Source organism: Dermacentor silvarum, chromosome 2 (assembly GCF_013339745.2).
Source record: "Dermacentor silvarum isolate Dsil-2018 chromosome 2, BIME_Dsil_1.4, whole genome shotgun sequence".
Lineage (NCBI taxonomy): Eukaryota > Metazoa > Arthropoda > Arachnida > Ixodida > Ixodidae > Dermacentor > Dermacentor silvarum.
Window position 1 is genome coordinate 247,269,056 of NC_051155.1, and position 15,456 is coordinate 247,284,511.

At 45.4% G+C, this 15,456-nt stretch overlaps 1 protein-coding gene across 5 annotated transcripts in view; it reads left to right on the forward strand.

Moving 5' to 3' along the window:
• LOC119443060 (putative sodium-dependent multivitamin transporter) overlaps nt 1-15,456 on the forward strand; it is a 67,724-nt gene that overhangs the window by 29,695 nt on the left and 22,573 nt on the right. For all 5 annotated transcript variants that reach the window (XM_037708200.2, XM_049662561.1, XM_049662562.1 and 2 more), the window contains exons 6-8: nt 332-472; nt 2,068-2,197; nt 11,724-11,931. In XM_037708200.2, coding sequence (XP_037564128.1) covers nt 332-472; nt 2,068-2,197; nt 11,724-11,931 — 479 coding nt within the window. The remainder of the gene's footprint in view (nt 1-331; nt 473-2,067; nt 2,198-11,723; nt 11,932-15,456) is intronic.

Consider the following 15,456-nt stretch of genomic DNA (forward strand, 5'->3'; position numbering starts at 1 on the left):
AAATGCTGACGGGCACCATTGCTAGACTGTACCAACATGGTCGGGAGTTCATGTCAACGGGTGATATTATTTGATTGCCTGTTCAGGCCGCATATCTTGTGGAGCATGTACTATGTGACTCGCATTTCTGTTTGGGATATAGTTCACTACATTTCGGATGATTCAAACAGAAATTTGTGGTTTCTAGGAGATTAAGGCAAGTCAACTGCAGTCGAGAGCCAACTAGTTTGACAAGCTTTCCTATCAGAGTTGACTTTGTGCAAGTCGCATTTTTGGTTATGCAAAGGGTGAGGCCACCTCTTATGTTGTTTTTCATATGTTCTTCATGCAGCTTTGACCCAGACCCAACTGTGCGCCACACCGTGTGGACTCTGGCCATTGGAGGCATCTTTGTCTATGTGTCCCTCTACGGCGTCAATCAGGCTCAGGTTCAGAGGCTCATGACTGTCAGCACACTCAAGAAAGCACAGCTGTACGTGCAAAGTGCTGGCTGTTGCACATTTGTTCTTCAAACTGGCTGAGCATAAATACTAACCTAGTAGCAGCACTAGTGGCAAGTCATCATGTACACAGGCTAAGTCCTCTTTGAGCTACTTGCTTTTGTGACCATGACTATTATCGGGATATGAGGGGGATGCCAACGGCGCTTGCCTCAGCACACTGAGCCCCACGGTTGGCGCATGCCTGCCCATCAACCGCGGTCCGGTACAAGCTCGAGGAAACATTAGACGACACCCACGTGTACACTCGGAAAGCATTTATTACGAACGCAACTAACACTTCGAGCAGGCCAGCTAGCTATAGTTGACATCACTGCGAGTTCCCTCGAAGATTATAATACACTAAGTAAAGAAGGGCTTCTGGCTTACCAACTGGGGAATACGGGTGGCCGCAACGATTGCCACAGCCAGAACGCGGTTGACTAACCACATGCAGGAATGTGGAAGCGGCAGCAGAGCCTTCCACTACTGCCGCTTGCTGGTGACTAAAGAGACTCTGGCGATATCAGAGGGATCTCACGTGACACACCCGGTGGCGCTGATAGTGTTTGTGATTCCCGTGCGCTGCCCGCGAAAGGAAAGTTTCCCCTCTCCCCACCTTCCCTGGCGCGAATTGCACCCAATGCAACGTTCGTCGTGCGTGCGGCAGTCATGGGACCCGAGGATTCCCACACTATATACTTGGTGTCATTGCTCATCTTCAACTTTGTAGTTGCTGATTAGGAGTTAGTAAGTCATAAAAAAGTAGTTTATCTCAGTTTTAAAACAAAATATGAACAAGAGCAGGTCACAGTGTACTATAGTTGAAAATGCTTTACTTTTACTAGAACAGTGGAACCGTGGTTATATGTCCCCCAGTCTTGCGACGTCTCTGATTTTACGACAGATTCTTGGTGAACCCCCTATCAAGACAATACATTAAAGACTTTGATTACACGACCCAAGATGACGCATGTCCCGTCTCGTATGACGGCCCGGGTGAAACTGCAAATCCAGTGGCAGACTCTTGAGAAGCGCTGCCAGCCTGCGGCAGCTCCTTTGCAGCATTGTCCCCTCTGTCAGGAAGGGGAGAGCTCCCCTTCGCATGCAGAAAGCTCCAACTGGCTTACGGCTCCCTCCTAGCCTCCTTCCTTCCCTTGTGTTCGCTGCCCTCTTATTGTTCGTTTCATTTGCCGCCTTTCCACGTCGCTCAACTAGCGCCTGCCTTTATCCTTTCGTTGCCATCTCATTTCGCTTTCTCTCTTAGCAGTGTAGCTCCAGTCACTGGACACGTTCAAGTATATGGCCAACAGCGTTTTTAGCGCTGTGCCAATCCCTCTATCTTTGTAGTGCCAAGGGCGCTGTCGGCTGCATACTTCGACGCATCCATTGCAGAGTCCATTATAAAATTTATCCAGAGCCATCTACTGTGGTATCTCGTGCAGCCTATTGCTTGAGGACATTAAATCTAATCAATGATTCGATCAATCAATAAACGTCTCTGGTGTCATTATTTCTGTGACTATATGACTGAGGTGCAACTCCATTGAAAAAATTATGATTGTTTCTTCGCTTTTTATTATTTCAGTGCTCTTTTCCTCAACTGGCCCATTGTTTCGGCACTGAGCTTGATCACAAGCTTTGCTGGTATTGTGATGTACGCAAACTTCAGGCACTGTGATCCTTTGTTGACGGGCAAGATAACCAAAACAGATCAGGTACGTTTCCACTCGTTGCACAGTAAAAACACTCAAAGAGGCTTCCTATCAGTATGTTTGCCAATTATAGTGGTGGAACAGCCATTTGACCTTTTGGTGCAGATCTCAGTGCAGGCAGAAACGGCGCAGCAATAAGCACATTTGGTGCTGTGTCGATTGAGCATCTATATACCGTACAGTGGTGGAACAGCTGCACCAAGAGCATTCTTTTGCGCCGTCCTTTTCCCAAAGGACATTTTAGCGGAAAATTGCACCAAGCCTGTGCCATAAGGCATAAGAAAGAAAGCCTGCTTCTGTTAATGCTGCCTTGATAGTAAAACTGAAACCAAAACCTTACGCATGCTGTCGTCACCATCATCATCCTGGAAGTCAATGGAGTTACCATAGCCACGGATATAGCAGATGCAGTCGGTTCTCCATTCGCTGTTTTCGCACTTTTGTTGCATTTCTCGCCACCTGACGTTTCACTGTAATGCAACTGTACGGTCTTATTGTTTGAGCCGTATATGCTGTAGTGCAGTACTCCTTGTACAAGTGTGACACTGAGCTCACTCAAGGAGGATGTCGCGAAGACTTGGATAATGTCTTGTCGCACATTGCTAAGCATAGTCGTTGATGGTGTCACTTTAAAAAGATCTTGTAATATGTGTACTCAAATGCTGACATACAGTTTGCTTATGAAAAGGGACCTTCTTTGCAAATCTGCATGATCTAAAGAAGAGCACATGCCGTGTTTATAATTTAATCAGCTTTCACATGTCCCACAGCACAGTTATGCGGGACAGATTGTGCACATTACAAGAAATGTGTGGATGTCTTCATTGAAACTTCGTATCAGTCGCACGCGTTCGAGGGTGTGTGGTCTTGTTGACATGACCTTGCTCGCTTGAAGTGCATAGAACGTAAGACGCCTGTTGCATGTTTGAATGGTAAAAGCAGCGGTACAGTGCGTTATAAGAGCAAGGAAGGCCTTCCAGTTAAACCAAATGAAACTAGCTAAGTAATTTCTACCCAGAATGCCTCATTGATGTGCATAAAGCTGGCACCACTATATTAACTGTTTCAATTAACATTAAATCCGTATGTCATATAGAAGTATGCTGGACACTGCACCAAAAGTGCTTGTCGCTGCGCCAAATCAGATTTTTACCTGTGCCAAAAGGTGAAATGGCTGTTCCACTACAGACTGTATGGTCTCTATATTAACTGAAATAGTCAATAAATATAGTGGAGACTGTTTTATACAGCAATACTGAGGCTTTCAGGCTTAAGATTGGCAAACTAGTTTAATTAGTATTAATGGAAATGACTTTTCCTGTGCGTATATAGCGAAATGAAGCCACTTCTACCATTTCAGCTTGCAACAGGTGTTTGCATGTTCACCGCACTTCAAGCAAGCAAGAAAAACAAAATAACAGAACAAGTATATGTAAGGAAGACCACACCCTACAGGATGTGTGTGACTAAACTGAAGCTACACTGAAGATGTCCAGAGGCTTCTTTACTTCCATTGTGCAAAATTTCCTCTGTTACTGCATGTTGGATCATGTGAAAACTGTTTAAATTACAACCACGAGATCTGCTCTTCCATTCTTGCAGGTTTTCAAGGAAAATCCCCACTAATAGCAAATTACGTGCCAGTGTTTGAATGCACTCATTACAAGGTATTACTAACGTGGCACCATCAACAACTATGCTAAACAATGTGCGATCAGACATTACCTGAGGCTGCATTTTGATCCCGCAGCCTCCTTGAGCAAGCTCTGTGCCATGCTAATACGAGGAATTCAGAACTGCAGCACAGATGGTACAAGCAAGACTTTACAGCGGCAGTACATTAGAACCTTTGCCGGAGAGAAGTGCAAAAGAGCGAAAACAGCAAATTGAGGACTGACGGCATCAGCTGTGACCGCAGCTATGGACGCACCATTAACGTCCAAGATGATGATGACGGCATGCTTTAGGTTTTGGGTGCAGTGTTACTAGCAAGGCAGCATGAATGGCACAAGTCTTCCATTCTTTTGCTTCTCTCTCACTCACTCAGCGCAATTTTCCGTTAAAACGCAGTTTTGGAGCAGGAGGGCGCAGAGGTCTGCTGCTTGCACAATTTGGTGCCAATGGCATGGCTATTCCACCACTACAATTATATTGTTACTGAAGTATTGTTCTTGTAAAATGTCCATAAACCCACAAACAGATTGTTTCTGTATGTGTCGTGAATTTTGTGCAGAGCTATGAAAAGCAAAAAGCATACCATGAAAAATTGATGAGGAAAACTTTTAATTGCGATTCCATATCATTCATGCACTGTTGATGATGTACTGTCTAGATGCAGGAGCCAAGAGCGTGTGGTTTGATTTCATTAAGCATGATCACTTTTGGAGAAACTGCCAGATAAATGCTTTTTGAAGTAGATGCCATTCTTGTAATGCTTGATAGGGCATTTATGTGATCTGATCAAGATGTTCATGTGGTACAGTTATTGGTTACTATATCTTCATTATTTTTCATCTGTCTTGTAGCTCTTTAGAAACATTTTGAAAGCGTTCAACTGTATAGCACTCTTTAGACATTTTCTAGCAACGTAATCTGACATAGGTATTCTTTGATTAGTAATTCAGCTGTTTTGTTGACTTTCTTGGAGAGTGGTTCCATCATGTAAACTTCTTACATCCACGCACCCAATGCAAACGCTCTGTTTTAGTTTGCTTCAGGCAAGGAGATGTAGCACATTCTGTATTTTCATGTATCATCAACATAAACTGAAATGCCAACTAGAACATAACTGATGAGAACGTCTGTTACGTGTGATTACATGGGAGTGTAATCTGGAACCACAACTCATTTTTCCAATAATATTTTTCCCAATTGTTTTTGGCTTGAATAGTGCTTTCAGTTCATGGAGCCACCACTGAGTGCTATCTAGCGTGACCAAACAGGTGCAGATTCCTGATGGGAAAGAAAAAGCACAATGCCGGGTGAATAGGTCCTTTGTCACTTGCTAATGCAAGTGCAAAAGCAGAAACAGTCACTGCTTATCTCTGGTGGGATTAACGCTGTGTGCCTCCAGGCTGCTGCCAAAGAGAGAACGCTCTTGGGAGGGGTCATTTGAAACTACGACCACTAGCTTGTTAGCTTCCGAGATTTGTCTCTTCCTTTAAGTACAGCAGCCATGTGATGGCTTTTATTGCCTGCAGCGCTTTGGGGTGTTGTAAAAATGCATGGGGAGCTTTTCTCCCTCTCTTGGATAGCAATTTCCTTTGTCAGAAATGCCCAACCAATAATGAATCGATGTTTATTTGAGGATTAGTTTAGCAAGACTCACTAGAAGATAGTGGCCTTAGTTAGAAATAGTAAATAACCCAACGGTGCTTTCAGAAGCCATGGCCATCCCATGTTAATGCAGATTAAAGTGATACAAAAGAGAAAAAAAAAATTATTGAAGCTGTATTACTACAGCTTCCACAGTACAAAAAGAAAAAGCCACTCTTACCGTTAGAAGAGGCTTTTTTCTTACAAATTTATTGTTAAGGTATTTTTAAAATTAAAAAAAAATTCTTTTTGATAAACATATGGTTTGGGACTTTAGTATCAAGCATGCTCTGGGAATGAAAAAAAAAATGTGAGGACATCTAAGCACTTCTTTTGAGTTGTGAATGCGAAAGCATTAATGTTCAGTTGAAAGCCTCTCGGCAGTCCTCACGGGCAAGCAAGTGCGTTGAGACGCTTGGCCAACGCCTCCTGATAGCACAAGGCTGGTGCACTTCGATCCGTGACGTTATGCTACTTTGCCTGACTGCCATAGAATCTAATGCCGCTCCCAAGTCAGCCGCGGTAATTTTGACGTCACCGTATTCGTCATGCTGGTCTTGGCAATGGAAATTTCAATCTAAATAGCATGACGTCATTAAGAAGAATGCACAGGCTAGGAAGCTAGGAAGAATGCACAGGCTATCTAGGAAGCGTTGGTTTAGCCCAGTGGATAGGACACTAAGCTTCTGAGCGTGGGGTCGTAGGTTCGAAACTCGCTACCACCAATGTTTTTTTCTTTTTGAATTTATTCTGTCTTTTTATACATTAATTTATTTATAGCGATTACCGAGGCACAGTTAGAACACAGGCGAGAGCTTGTGCGGACAAGGAACGAGCGGATAACACAGGCTACTGAGAGTAGGATAACGTGGCAATTACCTCTTCCCTCACACAACACCTTTCGCGGCAGCAGGTTGTTTTCTTTTTTCGCCCCTGCTCTGTCGAGGCGCAGCTCGTGACGTGGCATCGCAGCCAATGGGAATTTAGGTGTCGTTTCACTGCTCCAGATGAGAGATGCTGGATTTTTCAGTCAGTGGGCCATTTGACGCTTTCGCATAAAAAAGTATTTTCTATACTACCCAAAAACTGCTGCTTTTCTCGACGACAGGAAAGTGTAAATAGTCAACCCATTAAAGGGATACGGACACGAAATCTTAAAATTTTACGAAAATGCTGAACATGAATTCTCAGTGTGTGATTACACTGAAAAGAAGTAGTCACTTAGCTCATTTTTCAGCCGATGGCTTTATTTTTGGCGTTCTTGTGAGCACGCGCCTTGCCGCCCGACCCGCACGAGTTGGAAGGCGTGACGTCATGACACCCTCGTCGGATAGCCAGCCGGCCGGCTGTGGTCATTCGAAGTGCGCCGACGCTGCCATCGCGAGCATGGATTCGAGTTCTGGTGCCTCTACCAGAGATGAGTTCACGTCTGGAGACGAGAACCATTCCAACTTAGCAAGAAATATTACCGCTTACGGTTACGAGCCTTCCGCGTCAAGCGAGAAAAGCAGGCGGCCGTGGAAGTGCCCGTCAGGTTTTCGCGAACCGTAGCGCGAAGATTTCTTTCTGCACCAGACACTTGTGCAAGAATTATTTATCATTTCCTATGTAAACTTGCTTTTTCAAGAGCGCACGCAGGCGAGGCAGCTGCAGGGTACTTCAGCAGTGCGTGGATGACTGAATAGTAGTTTATGCCGTTGGCGTGAGCAACTGCTGTGAGATATCAGTACCTCCAAGACTCTCACGTCCACTTCGCGAGCCGCCCGACAGATGGCAGCACCTGTCTGGCGTTCTACCCAGTTTTCCCCGCTTTTAACCTGTGGAGAAGCAGTGCTGTTTGTGTGTCTGCCCCGCTGCCATGTAGGACTGATCTCGTGAGTCACGCTCGCAGTGCGCTGCTAGCCTTGTATTATTTTGCTATGCTTTGCCAACATTTTAAAAGACATTACTGCCTTCGTGCCCAGCCTCGGGCATCTCGCTCCAGCCTCGCCCTCACACTGCTCAAGAAGGCTGCAAGTGAAGTGAACGAAAACAGTACCGACATCTTTTCGCCTCCTCTTTTCAAACGCGCCGCTGATCATTTCTGCCTTGCGTTTTCGTGAGAAGACCGATGGCACAGCTTCAGGTTTTAGGCGTTGCCTTTTGAGCGGCATGCCGGGCTGGTCACATAATCATCGTCGACGAAGTGGTCCACGCAAATGAAGTCATTTTTTAGAGGTCTCCAGGCTGGGTGTGATGGCTGAAAGGCAGGTATCCAAAGTTTACGCACCTTCTCATCTCTGGGAAACATGTGCGACGGCATGTCACGACCGACAATGCTATTATAACAGCAATGTCTGGGCATTTCCTTCCACCGCGACGAATGCGTCAATACCGAGCGACGACTGCAGGAAGGCGCATGTAAGATGCACCACCTGCGTGGAGCGCCAACGAGGATAACGTTTCAGACGGACCACGTGCGAAGATCGCCGAAAGGGGTTAAACAAACGCTGCAAGGGACCGACACTCCCGGAAACACTGCGACAGCTGTGGCCGACCTTGGCTGCGCACGCACGCGGGTGGGTGGTTGTTATGACCTCAAATTTCAGCTTCAGCCGGCGGCCGCTTGGAGGCAAGGTGCAACAGAAAATCGCAAAAAAAAAGATGTTTCTTGTTCTTTGTTTCAAAGCGTCTTGTTGTATTCGTCATTTTCAACAGTTCAACTTTTGCTCCGACGCAAAAAACCACCCGCCAACTTTTGTATCCTATCCCCTTAAAGTAGGGATGTGCGTGTATTCGAAAAGTTTTTATATCGAATATATATTTTTAATATTTCGTATTCGATTCGAAAAATAGGTACAGTCGAATCTCGTTAATTCGAACACGCTTAATTCGAACTGCCGGTTTATTCGAACTGACGCTGTGGTCCCGACAAAGTTATGTGTATTTCAGTGGGCAAAAATGCTCAGTAATTTGAACGCGAAAACATTTGTGACCGTTAATTCGAACATACCGCGGACCGACAATGCTCTCAGCAGCGCTCCAAATTACGCGGCGGCGCCTCCGACCGGCATTGCTCCTACACCGCCATAGAGCAAAAGCTTTGGAGAGACCCCTTAATGCGGCGGCGGAGGCCCAGTCCGGCAAACGCTCGCTTCCTGATAACGGCAAAAAATGAAACTTCAGGGAGCGGGCTATGCTGGTGCCAGCATGGCGGCGTGCGCGTGGAGACCATCGAAGGTGAGAGAGCTGCGAGGGAGTTCGGAGAGAGGGCGAGGGGAGCCACCGAAGCAAAGGAGTTGCCGAGGCCAAATCCGCTTCCCTGCCGCCCTCCTCCCTCACATTCCACGGTCTCCACGCGCGTGCCATGCCGGCGCCGTCCGCTCCCTGAAGTTTCGTTATCTGCCGTTATCGGGAACCGAGCGTTGGCCGGTGTGGGCAGCTGCTCTCTTTATGCACTTGCACACCGCAATATTTCACGACTCGCACCGTTCGTGCATCGTGCTATGGTGCTCGAATACTTCAAAAATATGTCCTTCCTTTAATTTGAACAAATTTTCGGGCCCCTTCGAGTTCGAATTATCGAGATTCGACTGTGTTCGAAAATATTTTAATATTGGGTTGGATACGAATATTTGAATAAAATCGAATATATTGCTGGCTGTGCGGAAGGAAACGCGTTTCTTAGCTTTTGTTTCTATCTAATCTAAGAATATTGGGGCGATATTGTCACGGGACCGTTGCCCAAGCATGCGAACGAGGACGCAACGAAAGACTATGAAGGCGCACCTCGGCTCATGTGTGGATTTCGCCATATTGCCTGTTGTATGTGTATATATATATATATATATATAGGCTTCTGTAAATACATATTTTACCTCTCGCTCTCCTTGTTACAATATTGTGTTGACGCTGCGATAGCAGCAGCTGCTATCGCGGTCATGCGGGGCGCGAGGCACGGGGCGCGATCTTGAAAGCAATTTGCGATGTGGACAAAGTACAACTAGTGCTGGTAGCTTCGTATGCACTGTGCTTTCGACGTTTAATTCGCGCTTTATCGAGAGATGGCATGAAGGTCAATTCACTCGCTGCTGCTGCCGCACCTCGTCACACCAGCGTTTTGACAGAGTTCCCACAATCATCGAGCGTGATGTGTTCATGTTTACCTGTGCGCGCGTGACACCGTGCTTGTTAGTTTAGTTAATAAGCAAATGTTTAAAAGGTAATACAGCTGATAAAATTACTATGCTTAGTTCGTATAGTTGTCTACTAATTTGCTATCGCAATTGATGCTTCGCCTTTCTGGCAAAACTGCAACATTTTTTCTTTCTTTTCTTTTTCTTTTTGCAGTGCTTTTTTTTTTTTTTTCGCTGTCAAGCTTACTGCTTGACAGCTTGTGTGATGAGTGACAACTGGCCCAGGGTCAAATGCCTCGTGAGTTTATGGGCATTTGATGTGGTATAATAAGGTACAGGCTGGCAAAGACAGCTAGTGTGAATTACTAAATTTTCCAAGTGAACATGAGCCAAATAGACAATGTGTTAGTATAACTGCTTACTAGTCTAGTTATTTAACATTGACAATATAATTGCAATGTTCCAACGTAACAAATTAACCTAACTTGCTAATAAATGCATGTGCATATCATTATTTGATATTCGATTCGATATTCGAAGCTAAGTATTCGTATTCAATTCGTATTTGAAAATTTTGATACTTACACACCCCTACAATAAAGCGATAGTAACGGAAATCGAGTTTTAAAACAATTACTTTATCAGTCTAAACTTGTTTAGCGTTTCTTTTTAGTGTCCCTTGAAATATTTGCAGTCCGTTTTGACAAGTTGCTGCAGTAGGAACTTATTTTGTGTGGTACTAGCAAATTAAGCGTGATTTGCCCGTCCTTCACTGTTGCTGACATTTCACTGAGCAAGGAGACTTTGTGCAACAGCTGCGTTAGGGTGGCGTGTGTCACTGGCTCATTGAAAGTTGCTTCTCCGAGTGCAAAAATGCAAGGTGGCCTATTGAAAGCCGGAACAATATTGCAAATGGCACTTTATTTCACACTAATCTTTCTGATGCAGTCTGCCTCTGTGGGCATACATGCAGCGACACTTTTCGTGGGCTTGAATACATGACACCGAGAACACAGAATTGTAGCACAAGTGAACTTGTGCTACAACTTTGAATTGTAATCACCAGCATCAGCAACTGCATTTGAGTGGCAGAATATTAAGAGTTGCATTGTGCTACTGACTTGCAGATTGAATGATGTTAGCTACTAGTGCTGTGTCATTTGCCATTGTGAGATTGTAACAACTATAATTAGCATTAACAGTGGACGAATAGGTTGTTGTTGCATATTGATAGAACTAAATTGAACAAGAAAAGTTTTTTCATTTTATATCTGGACAACCTTGCCATAGCAGTAACAGGAAATCATTGGTAAATTGAACATGCTATACATGTAGTAGTGGTTCTGTTGATTCACAAAGCCCTATTTTGCCAAATTTTTCTGATCTGGAGTTCTCTGTATTGCTACTTTAACCCCGCAAAGCTCAACATATCATTTTTGCTAAGCTGAGTCTGATACCTAATAATTCCGATATAAGCACGGGAAAATTAACACAAAGCCCATAGTATCATTTTTGACCAAGTTTCCAGTTGTGAGGTTTCGGTGAATCAATTACTGATAAATTACTGCAGTAACTTCTTATTCAAGTAATATTTTTTGTTTTCTGTTTCATATTTATTTATTTTATTTTTGTACAAATGTATCCTCTATGGCCAGAAATAAAGGTGAACTTAGCTGTTCTAATTTTCCTTGGTGTGGAATGGGCATTTGGGTATAATGGCAAGTGGTACTACTGCAATGATCAGTTGTGTGTCGGACACCATTTAGCATTGTTTAGTATTCAATGTCATTGATCACTTAGTGTGCAGTGGTGCGTAATAATGTTCATTTGGTTCGACCTTGCCTCATGAACTAGTTCAGCAGGTGCTGCAGTTCTCCAGATCAGCACTGTGGCATTTTCATGTCACTGTTTGCTTCACAGTCTGTGCAGGATGAGTTTTTCAGCATTTCTCGAGCTCGCCGAAGAGCTCGTGCAGGGGGTACTGGGACACTTCAGCGCTGGTTCAGCGAGAACCAACACTGAACTGGGTTGAACTGCAAGTCAAATGGACTTCTAGGAATCGATTAACATGCTTTTATGTTTGTTTTTGTCGCCATTAGGTGCTGCCCTATTTTGTGATGCTCTACCTGGGAGGAGTCCAAGGCCTGCCTGGGCTCTTTGTGGCTGGTATTTTCAGCGGAGCTCTTAGCACAGTCTCGTCAGCAGTAAACTCCTTGGCGGCTGTCTTGCTGGAGGACTTCGTGCGGCCATTTTGCATTTCCCAAAAGACTTATGACAAGCACGCATCTCTCATTCTCAAAGTTCTTGGTGAGTACTCTTACACGTGTGCTTTACATGCAGTTAAGTTGGCTTAGCCCTACGTAAGTTCATTTTACTAGGCTCTTTTAATGGGCTTAATTATGATAACATGACTTCATGTGCAGAAATGTGAAATTTGTTAATTTATTATTTGTTATATAAGATGTCTTTTGAAAGATGCCTTGAGGATACAGTGAATGCATGTGCACAGGACTACACTGTGTGTGGGGAAGAGGAGCAACACTACGTCTCAGCCTATACATTCCTTTCTTCAATTTTACAGCATAATTGCAGCTCCACTACATCATTGTGACATCATGGATTTCAAAGTACAGTTAAACCTCGATATAATGAATTCGGTAAAATCAGTAATTTGCTTAGTTATATCGAAATTTTGTTGCATTGAAATTCGACATTTTATGCAAATAAGTACAGTTGCAATACATTTTTCCTACATGGAAGGGCTGCAAAAGTTATTGGGCAATTGAAAAAAGCAAATTTGAATCAGAAAATTTAATTTTATTGAATTTGAGAGACGGTAATGAGAGAGAGGATTTGATGCCGTGCTGACGATATCTTCACATCGGCGATATGAATAAAGCGAAGTCAACTACGTTTTTGCGTTCACACTGTCCCCCGGTTGATAGCATCGCCCGCAGTGGGATGACGCTATCATCAAAAGTGGCGGCAGCAAGGAGCGATTGCTTCGTCTGTCTCTCGCTTAAACGCGTCTTCAAAATTCGAGACTACGCAACCTCCTGTACTAAACGCTCCAGAAGACTGCGCACGTGATGCCCCACCATATCTGAATGCGCCAGATTACCTCATCTTGCACATGCTGCAGGTTACCTCTAAAACAGGGTGCGTGGGCTGTGTATGCGCTCAGCCACGCCAACAGCTATGCGCAGCCATGACTGCGCTAGAAAAGGAGATGCTATGCCAACCCCCCCCCCATTCTTTCCCCTCACACGCTTGATTGCATTACTGCGAGCTCGCTCCCCTCCCCCTGTTTTCCTTTGCTTACATGGGAAGACTGTGCACATCAAGCCACCATCCTTCTCGGCTCACTCGCACGCTTTAACTCGCACCTAAAGGTGAGATAAAGTAAAGGTTCAATAGGATGCTATCGCATGAGGGCGCGTTAGGATCCTATTGCACTTAGACTTTATATGGAACATGAAGCTGCTCCGTTTCGGTGGTCACTCTGTGGTGCACGATTTGAGAGGTGTGTTCGGCATGTAATTTAACCATTTGACCATCTGCGTCCACGGGATATTCCCCTTTCTCTGTATTCCTTCAAGGTGGCAGTGAAATTTCGTTACACTGAAATCGTGTATAGACACACTTCATTATACAGTAAAACCCCGCTGATATGATCATGGCTTGTACGAATTTTGGTGTGACACGAATTCGTAACATTCCCCGGCCGAAATACATTGCTCTTAATACGAAAAACATCGGCTGTTACGAGCGCGTTGCTGCGTCGCTGCGGATCATACGAATGCGTGAGCAACAGCAGCGGAGGTGGCCGAGCTAGCGGAGCGACCGACACAGACTAGCCGGCACAGCAGCATCTGGGCAGGATCCATAGTCGCCAAGCAACCGGCTACGTCACGTGGCTGCGTAATCTCATTGGTCCCCACGTCGAACGGACCGGACCACATCACAGCCAGCAGATGCTTTGACCAGCGGGAAAGAAGGCGAGGACCGCTGCAGCAACGATGACCACGGCAGCAGCCACGACGGCCACTCCCTGCACTCGATGTGCTGAGGCGTTTAGTGGCTTGCGAAAACATTCACGAGATCACGCGCGCACACTTTTACGCCTTCCAGAAGGCGATTGTTGACAATTTCGGGAAGAAGAAAGCACGCACGGATAGGAGAACCCCGTTGATATGCTTTTCCAGGGACTGCGGGGGAAAAAAAAGAAAGTTGCAGTTTTGCCCGAAAGGCAAGGCAACGATTGCGATAGCAAATTAGTAGACAGCTGTAAGAAGTAAGGATAGTACAGTGTAGACCGCTTATAACGGAAGTCGTGGGAGTTGTAAAAATCCACGTTATAAGCGGTACCGCGTTATAACCAAAGCATGCTTTTTTCGGCTTTTGCTTATACCAAATGGGCAAACCCACCTTTCAAACACAATTTATTACATATTTCCCCCACACATACATGCAACACAATCGCAACACAGCAAGAACCTGTTATTTTCGTCTGGAGACTGGTCTCCACGCGCGCGCCCACGCTCCCACTTGTGAAAAAAAAAAAAAAAAGAATGCCCTACCGTTCTACCCCGAACTCCGCGCACCCTGATTGGACGCTGCTATAATGATGAAAACACGCGCCCTCCTTCCTCCAAAGTCTTCCACCCTTCTCCTCCTTATTGTTTCGCTTTTCGCCGCTGGTCTCCACGCATGTGCCCACGCTCCCACTCCTGAAAAAAAAAAAAAAAGAAACGAAAAAAAAAAAGAAAAGCTGTATGCTGCTGTATGCCGTATGCTGTATGTGTGAATGAAAGCGCTCGAGAGACGCGTGCTTTCACGGAGAGCGAACGTACGGTGAAGAACAAACGCGAAGACTCTCGTCGTGCGGAAGGCCATGGGGGGATGGGAGGGAGGCAGGGGAAGCGACGTTTAGCTCAATGCGTATCTTGCAACCGGGCATGAGGGGAACTTTGCGACTCAAGCTTCCACGCGAAATGAGGAAAGCGTGAAGGCAGCGCGGGAGGGAGGGGGCGCGGCTTTCTGCAAGTCACTGCGTACTTTGTGCGCCTGAGGGATGTCGCGCGCACCGTATCCAATTCCTGTATGCCAATTCCTTTTTTGTTAAAGCTATCGCTCAGTGGAATCGGCTGTCATGTGGACAGGTGTGCAGTGTGAATCAAGATGTATTTTTTTTATGTGTGTAACCCCCCTGCTGTAACGCTTTCGGGCTAAGCGGGGATATGTCTGAATAAAGAATAAAGAAAAATCTTGAAAGCGATCTCCACACGGCTCTGACCTTTGTATGCGCTGTGCTTTCGCCGCTCAGTTTCCGTTGAAGCGATAGACCACACGAACCTTCGGTCGCTGCTCCTGCCGTGTTTGCTCACGTCAGCGTTTTTACAGTGCTTGTCTGCTGTCATTGAGTGCGATCTATTCATGTTTGCTTGTGCGCGCTGACACCATGCTTGTTAATTCAGTTAGTAAGCGGATGTGTCCAAGTTTATGCAGGCGATAAAACTACTATCTTTACTCCATATACTCTACTGGTAAATTTGCTATTGCAATTGATGCTTTGCCTTTCGCGGGAAACCGCAACTTTTTGTTTCGCTTTTTGCCGCTGGTCTCCACGCGCGCGCCCGCGCTCCCACTCCTCCGCGTTTGTGCGCCCGGCAACCGTGCAGCCGTGCAGGCCGTGCTCATTTCATGGTCGCGCGCTTAAAAGAGCCGCGCTATAACCGGTATTCTGCTTCGTGCGCCTACGCAATAAACGGTTCGCCTATACATTGAGTTCTATGGGAGATATATCAGTGGTCAAAAAAACCCACGCTATAA